The 15255-nt window shown below is 45.2% G+C and overlaps 2 protein-coding genes across 6 annotated transcripts in view; one reads left to right on the top strand and one right to left on the bottom strand.

Annotated features, from left to right (window-relative positions):
• LOC308335517 (protein polybromo-1-like) overlaps positions 1 to 8881 on the bottom strand; it is a 59602-nt gene extending 50721 nt beyond the window's left edge. For all 5 annotated transcript variants that reach the window (XR_013966028.1, XM_080792567.1, XM_080792569.1 and 2 more), the window contains exons 1-7: positions 8781 to 8881; positions 5591 to 5606; positions 4388 to 4537; positions 3474 to 3571; positions 2676 to 2823; positions 1067 to 1219; positions 544 to 660 (exon numbers count right to left, since the gene is read on the bottom strand). Coding sequence is in view for 4 of the 5 variants with exons in the window: in XM_080792567.1 (XP_080648693.1) it covers positions 544 to 660; positions 1067 to 1219; positions 2676 to 2823; positions 3474 to 3571; positions 4388 to 4525 (654 nt within the window). In the remaining variant the exon portion in view is untranslated. The remainder of the gene's footprint in view (positions 1 to 543; positions 661 to 1066; positions 1220 to 2675; positions 2824 to 3473; positions 3572 to 4387; positions 4538 to 5590; positions 5607 to 8780) is intronic.
• Positions 8882 to 14272: 5391 nt separating this feature from the next.
• camk1a (calcium/calmodulin-dependent protein kinase Ia) overlaps positions 14273 to 15255 on the top strand; it is a gene marked incomplete at both ends in the record, with an annotated part of 30103 nt that continues 29120 nt past the window's right edge. Inside the window, one exon of the mRNA XM_080792592.1 lies at positions 14273 to 14358. Coding sequence (XP_080648718.1) covers positions 14273 to 14358 — 86 coding nt within the window. The remainder of the gene's footprint in view (positions 14359 to 15255) is intronic.

The raw sequence follows: 15255 nt of genomic DNA, 5'->3' as shown, positions 1-15255 counted from the left end.
ACAACAACACAGGTGTGTACTGTAACTGTACCACTTTGGTCCTGTCCTACACAACAACACAGGTGTGTACTGTAACTGTACCACTTTGGTCCTGTCCTATACAACAACACAGGTGTGCACTGTAACTGTACCACTTTGGTCCTGTCCTACACAACAACACAGGTGTGTACTGTAACTGTACCACTTTGGTCCTGTCCTACACAACAACACAGGTGTGTACTGTAACTGTACCACTTTGGTCCTGTCCTACACAACAACACAGGTGTGTACTGTAACTGTACCACTTTGGTCCTGTCCTATACAACAACACAGGTGTGTACTGTAACTGTACCACTTTGGTCCTGTCCTACACAACAACACAGGTGTGTACTGTAACTGTACCACTTTGGTCCTGTCCTATACAACAACACAGGTGTGTACTGTAACTGTACCACTTTGGTCCTGTCCTACACAACAACACAGGTGTGTACTGTAACTGTAACTGTACCACTTTGGTCCTGTCCTATACAACAACACAGGTGTGTACTGTAACTGTAACTGTACCACTTTGGAAGGCAGCTTCTGGAAGAGTTCACTGCAGAGACGTCCGGCTGGGTCAGTGTGAGAAACCACAGCCTCCAACAGCTGCTCCAAGATCTCCTTCAGACAACCCACTGACGTCTAGAACACACATGGACAAGATATAATTTACAATTTAGGCATTTAGCAGACGCTCTTAATCCAGAGCGACTTACATTAAGCAAGAACAAAAAAGCATGGGAATACATCGCATAAAAAACATTTATCATGAAACATGCGTAAGCTAAGAAAGTAACAGTGGAATATCTATATAATGAAACTATACATATAAACTATACTATACATATGTACTGTGACGTGCTATGACTACATACAATGCAATTATAGTGCTGTCTACATAACATGCTATAAGTCTGTATCAAATGCTATCTAAGGGGGTAGGATAAGTGCTATGGGCCATGATGGAGTCTGAAAGGGTGTCCTTCTGACAACCCACTGAGGTCCAGAGGGGAGGCCCTGAAACAACAACCGATACCGTACGACGTACCTCGTCTTCGGTGGACATGCCGGTGTTGTCCAGCGTGTCGTCAGCGGCGTCTTCCTCTTCGTCGTCTCCGTCTCCGGGCTGAACAAACTCATTCCTGGTCTGCAGATACACCACCCAGAGCCTGGAGGCAGCCTGGTACTCCTCACTGTCTGTCTGAGGACAGAGATTAAAGACAGGATGAGATACACCACCCAGAGCCTGGAGGCAGCCTGGTACTCCTCACTGTCTGTCTGAGGAGGACAGAGATTAAAGACAGGATGAGATACACCACCCAGAGCCTGGAGGCAGCCTGGTACTCCTCACTGTCTGGCTGAGGAGGACAGAGATTAAAGACAGGATGAGATACACCACCCAGAGCCTGGAGGCAGCCTGGTACTCCTCACTGTCTGTCTGAGGAGGACAGAGATTAAAGACATGATGAGATACACCACCCAGAGCCTGGAGGCAGCCTGGTACTCCTCACTGTCTGGCTGAGGAGGACAGAGATTAAAGACAGGATGAGATACACCACCCAGAGCCTGGAGGCAGCCTGGTACTGCTCACTGTCTGGCTGAGGATAGGGATTAAAGACAGGATGAGATACACCACCCTCAGCCTGGAGGCAGCCTGGTACTCCTCACTGTCTGGCTGAGGAGGGAGATTAAAGACAGGATGAGATACACCACCCAGAGCCTGGAGGCAGCCTGGTACTCCTCACTGTCTGTCTGAGGAGGACAGAGATTAAAGACAGGATGAGATACACCACCCAGAGCCTGGAGGCAGCCTGGTACTCCTCACTGTCTGGCTGAGGAGGACAGAGATTAAAGACAGGATGAGATACACCACCCTCAGCCTGGAGGCAGCCTGGTACTCCTCACTGTCTGGCTATGAGGACAGAGATTAAAGACAGGATGAGATACACCACCCAGAGCCTGGAGGCAGCCTGGTACTGCTCACTGTCTGGCTGAGGATAGGGATTAAAGACAGGATGAGATACACCACCCAGAGCCTGGAGGCAGCCTGGTACTCCTCACTGTCTGTCTGAGGAGGACAGAGATTAAAGACAGGATGAGATACACCACCCAGAGCCTGGAGGCAGCCTGGTACTCCTCACTGTCTGGCTGAGGAGGGAGATTAAAGACATGATAAGATAGACACACCCTCCACCAACCTAGTCCCCATATATGGGGGACAAGGGGAGAGCAACGGACTTGAACTCATGCTTCCTTCATGCCCGAGTGTCCAAGTTGCTCCTTTTACACCTGACAGGGGGGAGTTTCCCTGGTTGGACATAGCGCGTGGAAGGAACACGTTATTCCAACCAGTTCCTTTCCCCTCCATCAGGCGCCCCGGCTGGCCAGGGGGAGGCAGTTTAGAGACCAGGATTACTGCATGTTTTTTGTGAGATTTTTTTTTTTTAAGTGTTTCATAAACGTGCAAAAAAAGACGATCTGGAAACTAACAACATATTTTGTGTACTCGCACTTATTGGGGAGTCCCCCCTTCCAACACACAACACACACACACACAAGATCAGTATCTGCCGATCGTGATCGAAAAGAATGTGTCGATCACACAACACACCCAAAAAAGAACCTTATTGATTGATCCCTGATGGCGTCCTTCCTACCTTGTAGTATGATTTGGCATTATTGAACAGGAGCTGGAAGTCTGCAGTGAGCTGTTCCACCTCCTGGTAATCCTCCGACTTCAGCTTCTGTTGGATCTTCGTCATGTCGATGGGCTGAGACACCGCATCGTAGTAATCAGGCTGGTTCCTGGGGAGAGAATACAATGAGACACCGCATCGTAGTAATCAGGCTGGTTCCTGGGGAGAGAATACAATGAGACACCACATCAAGCCGTCCTGCTTGTATTCGTCACGTTTGCGCTAATGAAACACTAAACAGTGTTTCTTTTTTATTTCATGTCGACATTTCAAGTACAACTTTCGCGTTGCAAAGTTTAACTAAAGTTTCCCACCCCGTCCAAAGTCATTTCTGATACAGACATACCGGCAACCTTTTTTTAATCAACCTGTCATAACGTCATTTAGGTCAATGATATAACATTATGTAGTACTCTTCTTGTGACCTCAGGCGTGTTAACTGTTCAAATCATATCAAATAAAATAAATAAGGCTGGATGGCCGAAACATTTGACTCCTGTTCAAAATGCAAGAATAAATGATTGAAATGCAGTCTTTATGTGTGTTGACCCATTACCGTTATTTATTTGATAACATTATGTAGTGAAATAACGATATATAATTAGCAGCCAGTCATCGACTGTCTGCCAGACAGTAACAGAGTGTCACGTCTTGGCAACGATTTCTGCGCGACTACCACAACATTAAAACACGACATTAAAAACAAAAGGTTATGAAGAAAATGAATGGTCCAACTTTGGTGAGAGTGTTTTTTTTTACCTTCTCTTTGGTACCCTGATGAAGAAATCAGAAAGGTGTCTCCCCTGGTCATCCTTGTGGTCCCTGATGGCGTTGAACAACTCGTGACATACAGCAATCTGCAGGAAAGGACATCGTTACATCCACCACTTAAACTTAAACCATCTATTCTTTTTTTTTTTTTATCCCACGATTTTGTAACCCAGTTTTCTTTTCACCCAGTGCCAATTATCTAATGTAATCCTGGGCGCTACACTTCCTCTGCCAATCTGGGGGGGCAGCGGACTGACCTCATGCCTCCTTCTATGCATGAGGAGTCCAAGCTGCCAGGGGGAGGTAGTTTTAGAGACCAGGATTACTGCATGTTTTTGTGAGGGTATCTACCCTAGGGGACACGGGGAGAACATGCAAACTCCACACAGAAAGGCCCTTTCACCAACCCCGCCTCAGGTATGGGCACTGATGGAGGAGGAGGAAGGAGGAAGGAAACACGCCGCCAGTGCCCACAGTGTCCCCAGCGGGGATCGAACCCAGGACCTTCTAGCTGAAGAAATGACAATAATCCAGATTGAAGAGTAAGGGCGGATTCATACTCCTATTTTACCGCTGTAGTGCCGAAATTATTTCGGCTCGTCAGAAATTTTCAGTAGCACCGAAGAGTCGACTTTAGGACGGTACCCGCCCCCCCCAACCTCAAATGACGTCACATTGTAGGCTCTACAGCACCAAATGACATCACATTGTAGGCTCTACAGAGCCAAATGACGTCACATTGTAGGCTCTACAGAGCCGAACAGACTTTTATTGGGCTCTAAAATAGGAGTATGAATCGCGCCATCTCTTACGGGGTCTACGGTGGTTAGTGTTAGATAAGAGGGGGGGGGGTCTTCTCTACGGTGGTTATAGGGTTAGATAAGAGGGGGGTCTTCTCTTACGGGGTCTACGGTGGGGACGTTGGAGGTCCTCCGTCTCTTCCTGCCGCTTCCAGGAGTGGACGAGGAGGCGTCGTCAAAGTCTCCTCCGCTGACGCTGCTGGACGGAGAGGTGGCTCTCCTCCGCTTGGTCGCACTCATCTTCTGATCCTCCGACTGCTGCAAGCTAGGAGTCAGAGATAGGATAGGAAACACAATCATCTTCTGATCCTCTGACTGCTGCAAGCTAGGAGACATAGATAGGATAGGACACATAGGAAACACAATCATCTTCTGATCCTCTGACTGCTGCAAGCTAGGAGTCAGAGATAGGAAACATAGGAAACAATCATCTTCTGATCCTCTGACTGCTGCAAGCTAGGAGTCATAGATAGGATAGGACACATAGGAAACACAATCATCTTCTGATCCTCTGACTGCTGCAAGCTAGGAGACATAGATAGGATAGGACACATAGGAAACACAATCATCTTCTGATCCTCTGACTGCTGCAAGCTAGGAGTCATAGATAGGAAACAATCATCTTCTGATCCTCTGACTGCTGCAAGCTAGGAGTCAGAGATAGGATAGGAAACATAGGAAACACAATCATCTTCTGATCCTCTGACTGCTGCAAGCTAGGAGACATAGATAGGATAGGACACATAGGAAACACAATCATCTTCTGATCCTCTGACTGCTGCAAGCTAGGAGTCAGAGATAGGACACATAGGAAACACAATCATCTTCTGATCCTCTGACTGCTGCAAGCTAGGAGTCAGAGATAGGATAGGAAACATAGGAAACACAATCATCTTCTGATCCTCTGACTGCTGCAAGCTAGGAGTCAGAGATAGGACACATAGGAAACAATCATCTTCTGGTCCTCTGACTGCTGCAAGCTAGGAGTCACAGATAGGACACATAGGAAACAATCATCTTCTGATCCTCTGACTGCTGCAAGCTAGGAGTCAGAGATAGGATAGGACACATAGGAAACACAATCATCTTCTGATCCTCTGACTGCTGCAAGCTAGGAGTCATAGATAGGATAGGAAACATAGGAAACACAATCATCTTCTGATCCTCTGACTGCTGCAAGCTAGGAGTCAGAGATAGGATAGGACACATAGGAAACACAATCATCTTCTGATCCACTGACTGCTGCAAGCTAGGAGTCATAGATAGGATAGGACACATAGGAAACACAATCATCTTCTGATCCTCTGACTGCTGCTGCAAGCTAGGAGTCAGAGATAGGACACATAGGAAACACAATCATCTTCTGATCCTCTGACTGCTGCTGCAAGCTAGGAGTCAGAGATAGGACACATAGGAAACACAATCATCTTCTGATCCTCTGACTGCTGCAAGCTAGGAGTCATAGATAGGAAACATAGGAAACAATCATCTTCTGATCCTCTGACTGCTGCAAGCTAGGAGTCAGAGATAGGACACACAATCATCTTCTGATCCTCTGACTGCTGCAAGCTAGGAGTCATAGATAGGAAACACAATCATCTTCTGATCCTCTGCTGCAAGATACAATTTACAATTTAGGCATTTAGCAGACGCTCTTAATCCAGAGCGATTTACATTAAGCAAGAACCAAAAAGCATGGGAATACATCACATAAAAAGCATTTATCATGAAACATGCGTAAGCTAAGAAAGTAACGATAGGACACATAGATAGGACACATAGGAAACCAGTGATGTAAATAATGTTTTCAATGTAATGAGTCCCGGGATGCAGGGACAGTCTTTCAGATGAGTCCCACTTCAACGACGTTAGGACGTCATATTTTGCCCTTTTTTTCTTTTTTTACAAATTGCAGCATTTAACTCCCATTTCATTTTATATGGTTATAAATAATGTGGTTATATTCATGTAGAAAACATAAAATGATTATTATAACTAAAGCTAGCTAAATAAACTAGAATAAAAAAAACAGTAAAGTAGTACAGTAGTGTATGATCCTGTAGGTCGTTGTTTTATTGCGTCCCACTCCCAACTATAAACTGCATTTTGGGAATGCAAAATGCACCCTGTTTTAATCTCTGGGAAACAATCATCTTCTGCTCTGCTGTAAGATAGGACACATTAGGAAAACAACCATCTGATCCTCTGCTGTAAGCTAGGACACATACTGTAGGACACAATCAAAACTTTGTGTATTTGAGGGGTCGTCAACAGGGGGTCCGTGAGTGACCCCTAGTGGGTCCTCGGAGTTACTACTACAGGGGAGGATGCCAAATCTTTGTGTGATAGATGGGCAGTGGGGCTCAGGGATGGAGTGGCTACATTACATTTACAACCAAAGGTTCCCCGGTTCGATCCCTGTGGGCTCCCCCAGAGTTTAGTGTCAAAGTGTCCTTGAGCAAGACTCTGAACCCCTGATCACTGTGTGATCAATACACATTAACATAAAGCCATCTATGAAAGAGTCTAATCTGCAACACAACTGTTGAACATGTAGTGTGGGAGAGGGGAGGGGGGGTCCCTGCTTCATCTAATCTCTCTCTCAGCTAGGGGGTCCACGATAACCAGGGCTCTTCTGGTCCATCCATAGCAAGCCATAATCATCACAAGCACATGACATGCGAATCCCTTGACTCCTTCAAAACCACTCTCAAAGGGCACCTACGGACGGCTGCAATTAGAAACTGGCCCCTGTAAAATCTTAATCCCCCCCCCCACACCTTTTTCCCCTCAGTGTATATGTCTCTTTTCCCTTTTTACCTCCCTTATGATGAATTCCTGTTCTGTTCTTTGACTATATAGAAGTGTCTATTTGTACGTCTCTAAATGTTTTGATGAATTGAACAAGGTGGACCCAATGCTTAATTGGGTCGTCCACTCACAGTCAACAGTCTTTGTAATTGAGTTTGTGCTTGAAATGTACTGTAATTCTGCAAACTGTTAATAAATATTTTAAATCAATCAATCAAAAGCACATTTATTGTCACATCACAATATGATATATTAGCCTGGTAGGTTGCAGCGTGAATTCACATTTCCCTGTGTAAAAGGTTACCGCCACCCAGCGCTTGGGTCCAGACCTGTCACCGTAACGTTATTTCACTTCTTATGTATTTCTTATGAATGCGTTTATTGAAAGGGGGGAAAAACGCATACAGTCAAACTAGCAGATCTACAACCTCTAGCCTTGCGTAGCAAGACTAATATCAGGGGCAATATTAAAGCATTGCAAAGGCAGATGAAGGCTGGCCCTGCGAGGCTAGCTGGAGTAATACAGAGTTGTCAGATAATAGTGGAGTAAAAGTACAATATTTTATATTTCATTGATTGATTGATTGAAATATGTATTAACAGTTTGCAGAATTACAGTACATTTCAAGATGAATTGAACAAGGTGGACCCTGTTGTAAACAAGTGTAATGCTTAATTGGGTCGTCCACTCACAGTTAACAGTCTTTGTATTGAGTTTGTGCTTGAAATGTACTGTAATTATTATGCAAACTGTTAATACATTTTTCAAGAGACGTACAAATAGACACTTCTATATAGTCAAAGACCAGAACAGGAATTCATCATAAAGGAGGTAAAAAAGGGAAAAGAAACATACATACAGTGAGGGGGAAATGAGGATTTGCCTCCGAGATTGATTCTTTGAAGTATGTATTAACAGTTTGCAGAATGGGTACATTTCACATGAAAGCACAACTCAATACAAAGACTGTGGACGACACACTGATAAAGCATATTGGACTTGTTTACAAGTTACAACAGGGTCTACCTTTTTCATAGCCCCACAAGCAGAACCCAAATGTAGTAAAGTTTCTGACACTTTTATGACTCATAAAAGCTTTCGGAGGGTTCCGAGAGGGGCTACCTTTTTCAATTCATCAGAAAAGATGTAGTGGAGAGTAAAAGTACAGAGAAAATTGTAAATACTCCAGCATAAGTACGGTACCACTTGATTAAATGTACTTTAATACCAGTTTACTTTCCACCAGTGCCAAACAAACTGTCAATAAAGTATATTCAATCAATACAAAAAATGCACCTGTCTGTCTGCCTCTGCACAGCAAGCTAGCCGGATAGCTGATAGTGCTAACTACAACATGGAAAAGTGTATATTATTGCGACTCCTAGTTGAACAGCAACTACAGCAGAGTTAAACTACACGGACACCCCGACACAACCACACTGAGAAACCACAACAAACGAGCACGCGTGAAAACACGCCAAACTTCTCCATGTTGTTATCAGAGCGTTAGCATGTAGCATTTAGCACCAGCTTCCATTGTATGGATGGAACACACACAACAAAGCCCTCGACGCTAGCTCCGTTTTTACCACTTTTATGCCATTTATAATCGAAATGCAAACTAAAGCCGGTAGAAACAGCGAGCTGTGGTGATGGAAGACACGGTAGTTAATGTTAAATTACCTTTATTAACTTTATATTCCGTTGAGTTGGTTCCCTGAGTTGAAATGTAGTTGCTAACGGCTAGCAGCTAGCCCTGTTGTTCACTTTGAAAACTACAAGCCGCCGGACCGGAAGTTAAGCTTCTTAGCGCAGGAAGTCAACACAGAAATAAATCGTCATCTCGAGAGATTCGCGCCACCATCAGGACAGAGGTGGTATACCACCTAAAAATCATGCTTGCCAAATCTTTGTGTGATAGATTATAGGAATGGATTGTTTTATTGAGAACTTTAGCCAAGAAAAATGGCATAATCTGTTTTTCAACACAAACACAATTTAAATTTGAGTAAACATTCACTAATGTAGCCTATACTGTAGCCTACTATTCAATATACTTTTACTTTATATTAATCAAAAATCTTCAAAACAGTTTTTCTTTTAAATAGCAGACCAACAAATTCACAAAGCGAAAGATGTGGCTTGCAAATTGCCCAAGATTGATTGAAGTATGTATTAACAGTTTGCAGAATTATATATAGGCTACATTTCAAGCACAACTCAATACAAAAACTGTTAATTGTGAGTGGACGACCAACAGAGCACTATACACTTGTTTACAAGAGGGTCCACCATGTTCAATTCATAAATTGATCATTAGATTTATCACTGACGATGTGCATGGAAAAGGTGTGTGTATGTGCGTGAACTGAACCGGTTCCCATTGGGAACCAACCGGTGGAAAAGGGGCCACTGTTTGTTCTCATTAGGGCCAGTCCTGTCAGTGTTGTTGATATACAATGCAATGCATGGTGACACATTGATCTCTGATGAATTGAACAAGGTGGGCCCTCTTGTAAACAAGTGTAATGCTTTATGGTGTCGCCCACTCACAGTGAACAGTCTTTGTATTGAGTTTGTGCTTAAAATGTACTGTAATTCTGCAAACTGTTAATAAATACTTCAATCAATAAATCAAATCAATAAATCAATAAAAAAAAAGATCAGGCAATTTTTTTGAAACATGACTAGATAATCTAGCCATCCATTATAGCTCTATATATAGATTTATTTGCACCTGAACTATGAGTGAATTATTGTGATGATGATGATCGATTATAAATCCGTTATTTTTGGTCGCGCCACCTCCGCACCATGACATTGATGCAGGTATACAGGCCTATAGGCTATAATATAATAACGATGAAGCTTTTTTTGTGCACGCACGCACACGCGCGCGCGCGCACACACACACACAGGCAGAGCGAGGCGAGCACATCAGCCTCGCGCCACGAGAGAGAGAGAGCGAGAGAGAGAGAGAGAGAGAGAGAGAGAGAGAGAGAGAGAGAGAGAGAGAGAGAGAGAGAGCGCGCACTGCACGCATCACCACACATCGCGTTGAGGAGGTAGGTCTGTTTATTTAAGCATTTTGATCAAATAGATATAAAATTAGACATTAATGCTCCCTAATGTTTATAGAGGGAACCCTGCATATGTTTATGTGTCGCATCGCATGCATGTCTGTCTGTGTCTCTGACTGTGTCTATCTGTCTCTCTGTGTGTCTGTGTGTGTGTGTGTGTGTCTGTGTGTGTGTCTGTCTCTCTGTGTCTCTGTGTCTCTGTGTCTCTGTGTGTCTGTCTCTCTGTCTCTCTGTGTGTCTCCATCAGTGATTTCTCACAGAGAATCAGAGATGCTGTGTTCGGTTCGGTTCGGTTCTGTTCGGTAGGATATACCCTTGAACGCTGCAGCCTGCAGCATGCTGCTCTCAGTGCTCTGCTATAGAGAGCTGCTCCTCGGCCAACACATTTAATCCTAGTCCAATGGTTTACCAGAGGAGAGGAGAGACAGGATATTATTTTTAGGTTTTGTATTATTATTATTATTATTATTATTATTATTTGGTCGTATAGTTAAGAATGCAATGGGAATAATAAGGTTTACCTCAAATCCTTTGCTTAAATGATGCTATCGTTGGGATTTCATGATCTCTCTTTTTATTTTATTTTATTTTATTTTATTTTATTTTATTTTATTTTTATTTTATTTTTTATTTTTTATTTTTTTTGGGGGGGGGGGGGGGGGGGGTGTCAGGAGGGGTGCCCACACTTTTTTGACTTGAGAGCTACTTTCAAAATGCTACCCTTATGGGTCTGTAACTCAGAGAGTGTGCAATAACGGGTCCATTTGGTTCCATTTGTTAAATTAAATTTGACTTTATACAACATACATTGGGGGTCCCAGAGAGAAATAGGGGACAGTAGCCTATAGTTCAGGTCAAACCTGGGGGGGGGGGGGGTCCTTGAAATTATGCCTTGCCTTCATGAGTTACAATGTTGTAGGCTACCTATATATATTTAGGCTATAATCACATGCACGTCCGCGAAGGGGCTTTTTGATGTGCGTTGTAGGGCCATGCAGGGGCCCTTGGAGGGCCCATGCAGGGGCCCTTGGAGGGGTTGATTCAGTGTGTGCACGCTGGGTGGTGTGTGGTTCTGACAGACTGGTAGTGTGTGCAGGCTGGGTGGTGTGTGGTTCTGACAGACTGGTAGTGTGTGGAGGCTGGGTGGTGTGTGGTTCTGACAGACTGGTAGTGTGTGCAGGCTGGGTGGTGTGTGGTTCTGACAGACTGGTAGTGTGTGCAGGCTGGGTGGTGTGTGGTTCTGACAGACAGGTAGTGTGTGTGGAGGCTGGGTGGTGTGTGGTTCTGACAGACAGGTAGTGTGTGTGGAGGCTGGGTGGTGTGTGGTTCTGACAGACAGGTAGTGTGTGCCGGCTGGGTGGTGTGTGGTTCTGACAGACAGGTAGTGTGTGCCGGCTGTGTGGGTGGTGTGTGGTTCTGACAGACAGGTAGTGTGTGCAGGCTGGGTGGTGTGTGGTTCTGACAGACTGGTAGTGTGTGCAGGCTGGGTGGTGTGTGGTTCTGACAGACTGGTAGTGTGTGCAGGCTGGGTGGTGTGTGGTTCTGACAGACTGGTAGTGTGTGCAGGCTGGGTGGTGTGTGGTTCTGACAGACTGGTAGTGTGTGCAGGCTGGGTGGTGTGTGGTTCTGACAGACTGGTAGTGTGTGCAGGCTGGGTGGTGTGTGGTTCTGACAGACTGGTAGTGTGTGCAGGCTATGGGTGGTGTGTGGTTCTGACAGACTGGTAGTGTGTGCAGGCTGGGTGGTGTGTGGTTCTGACAGACTGGTAGTGTGTGCAGGCTGGGTGGTGTGTGGTTCTGACAGACAGGTAGTGTGTGCAGGCTGCGTGGTGTGTGGTTCTGACAGACAGGTAGTGTGTGCAGGCTGCGTGGTGTGTGGTTCAACACTCAATTTTTCGGGTAAATACAACACATTGAGCAGGGCACTGCAGGGAGTTGAACCCCGTTCCGGTAAACCAGAAGTCCGACACCATGCAGTGCCTTAGTTTTTGTGTTGTTCATTTACAGGTCCAGGTGTGCATACGCATGTGCGCCTGTGCGTGTGTAGGTGCACGCTTCAATATAACCCATCGTTTTTTTCTTTTTTTTCAATATTGTCAAATCATCAAAAACGATGAAAAACGGCGCGCTATAGCATGCCGTACGATATAGGCTATAGCCCATGGTCCAAAATGATGAGAAACGAGGATAACTTTTTTTTTCAAAATTTCAAAAAACATGGGCTATAACCCACCAGTGCCTTAGCTTTTGTGTATTCAACTATTTGGGTAACATGTGAGCTTTATCCAGATGAAGAGCCTTGGCTCGAAACGTCGTCAATTAAATGTTTGCGGTATACAAATGCGTTTTCAGTATAGCTTCTTAAAGATCTCAACAGATGCAGCGTTTCTCTAACCTGACGCTGCCAGATGAGGGCGGTATTGCGGAAACATATTCCCCAACACAACACTCATCTGGGATCTCTGACAGAGTTGAGCCCTGAGTCAGATCTGCTTCGCACCGAACCAATCAGCGTGAGCTAAAGGCGGGATGCGGATGTGACGGTATATAGACACGTCGATATGATTGGTTGTGTTTGCACGCCCACACGGTGATAGACAGACGCTCCCATCCAATCATCTACCATGTATCTTGAAAAAAAGGAACAGCCCCGTCATCGAATTTGCTTCCGCGATCCCAGATCCAAATAAGCTGTGAAACAAATTTGTGTAGCAAGCTTTTTGGATCTGGCAGCGTCAGGTTAGCGTTTCTCAAGCAGAGTGGTGAATCATTCCACAGCGTAGTAGAAAGGGAGAGAGGATACTAAATTATCAATATGACAATATCCAGCATCCATCCATCCTTCAACCGCTTATCTGGAGCCGGGTTGCGGGGGCAACAGTTTGGGATTATTATAATAATAATAATAAAGCTTTATTTATATTATAGCACCTTTCAAGAACAAGGTCACAAAGTGCTTATAACAACAAAGGGAACACAATAAAGAACACAACAATAATAATAATAATAATAGCAAAACATTGCAGGATAACAGAAAGTGAAAAAATACATAACATCCACAACTATAACGGATTAAAAGCAGCTTTATGAAAATGGGTCTTCAGTTCAGGAGTGATTTAAAACGAGGAACCGAGTCGGCAAATCCTGATTTCCGTCCGTGCGTGCGTGTACACACACACACACACACACGCATGTACACGCACACACACTCACGCACGCACACGCTACAGTTTCCGATTACGACGCAGCGTTTGAACATGGGCAGGCTGCCAATGGGGGGGATGTGTTCTCTCCTAAGTATTTTGTCAATGTTCAGCGGTCCAATTAGCGCCGGGCTGTCGCTGACTGTTCCATTAAGACTGAAAAGCTGTCATTAACAGCTCCCAAAATGATGTTAACCCATTCTGAACAGGAACCCATTTTGGTGTTATAGCATCATGTTATGCTTTAGCTATTGAAAAATAGCAGATCTACAAGCTCATAGCGCGCCACCGAGTGGCGCGCTATGAGCTTGTAGATCTGCTATTTTTGAAAAATCGAAGAAGGACTGTGACATTTTTAGAATCTGATCTCAGGTCAGAATGGGTTATAATCAGACCAGTTTGTGTCCAGTGGAAACCTCGTATGAATCTGATCTCAGGTCAGAATGGGTTAAGCACTCTGACCTCGTTGTCATGTTTTCACTGGTCCCATACTCCAGAGGGATGTTTTCACTAGTCCCATACTCCAGAGGGATTCTCTGACATAGGAATAAACAATACACGATATTTGTGGCTAATAGTAGCACTATATTCCCTTGATCATGATGACACACACACACACATGCACGCACACGCACACACACACACACACACACACACACACACACACACACACACACACACACACACACACACACACACACACACACCATCAGTAATACATCTATAGATCGTTAAACAGAATAACCACTTAAACCAGGGGTTAAAACAGGGCTTATAGTCTCGTTATAGAATTATATGTATGTTATATTATATGTATGTGTGTGTGTATGTGTGTGTGTGTGTGTGTGTGCGCTGCAGTACCGTGGCGTGGCGGACCGGACCATCGTTGTAGGATGCCCCTCGGAGAGGACGAAGTCTCCTGGAAGAAAAAGACCTCAGACATCAAAGAGCATTATGACTTCAAAGAAGTGCTGGGAACGTAAGTCACTGTGTGAGTGTGAGTGTGTGTGTGTGTGTGTGTGTGTGTGTGTGCCTGTGCGACTGTGTTTATGTCAAGCTTGTCGTATTGCTTTTTGAGGGGTGCTAGCCCCTCCTACGTGTGTGTGCGTGTGCGTGTGCGTGTGAGTTCAACTTCATCTCCCTTAGAGACAGGGTGAGAAGTTCAGTCACACGAGAGAGACTCGGAGTAGAGCCGCTGCTCCTTCGCCTGGAAAGGAGCCAGCTGAGGTGGTTCGGGTCATCTGGTTAGGATGCCTCTCGGGCGCCTCCCTAGGGAGGTCCTCGACGCACGTCCCACTGGGAAGAGACCCCCGGGGCAGACCAAGGACCACGTCCCACTGGGAGGAGACCCCGGGGCATCTGGTTAGGATGCCTCTCGGGCGTCTCCCTATAGGGAGGTCGCATCACGTCCCACTGGGAGGAGACCCCGGGGCAGACCAAGGATCACGTCCCACTGGGAGGAGACCCCGGGGGCAGACCAAGGCGCAGTTAGAGGAAATACATCGACACACTGGCCTTGGAACGTCTCGGAATCCCCCGAGAACATGCAAACTCCACACAGAAAGGCCCTTTCGCCAAACCCGCCTTCGGGTATGGGCACTATAATGTTTCTCTGGATAGGGAAGTCTGGAGCTCTCTGGTGGAGCTGTTGCCCCCCGCGACCCGACTACGGATAAGCGGTTGAAGATGGATGGATGTATGTAGGATCTGGTCTGTGGTCTGAAGTCTTAACGGTTTCATGTGTTGACAGAAAGCTCCTTATGCTGCAGGAAGAGAAGCTTATAAATATAAACACAACATGCTTTTATCCGTGCAGGAATCCACTGCTGCGATGTGGAAGTTAATTGATTTATGTTCAAACGTTACATCCGGAGCA

Source organism: Protomyctophum bolini, assembly GCF_963924005.1.
Source record: "Protomyctophum bolini genome assembly, chromosome: 20".
Classification (NCBI taxonomy): domain Eukaryota; kingdom Metazoa; phylum Chordata; class Actinopteri; order Myctophiformes; family Myctophidae; genus Protomyctophum; species Protomyctophum bolini.
This window is presented reverse-complemented; position numbering and strand designations above follow the sequence as displayed.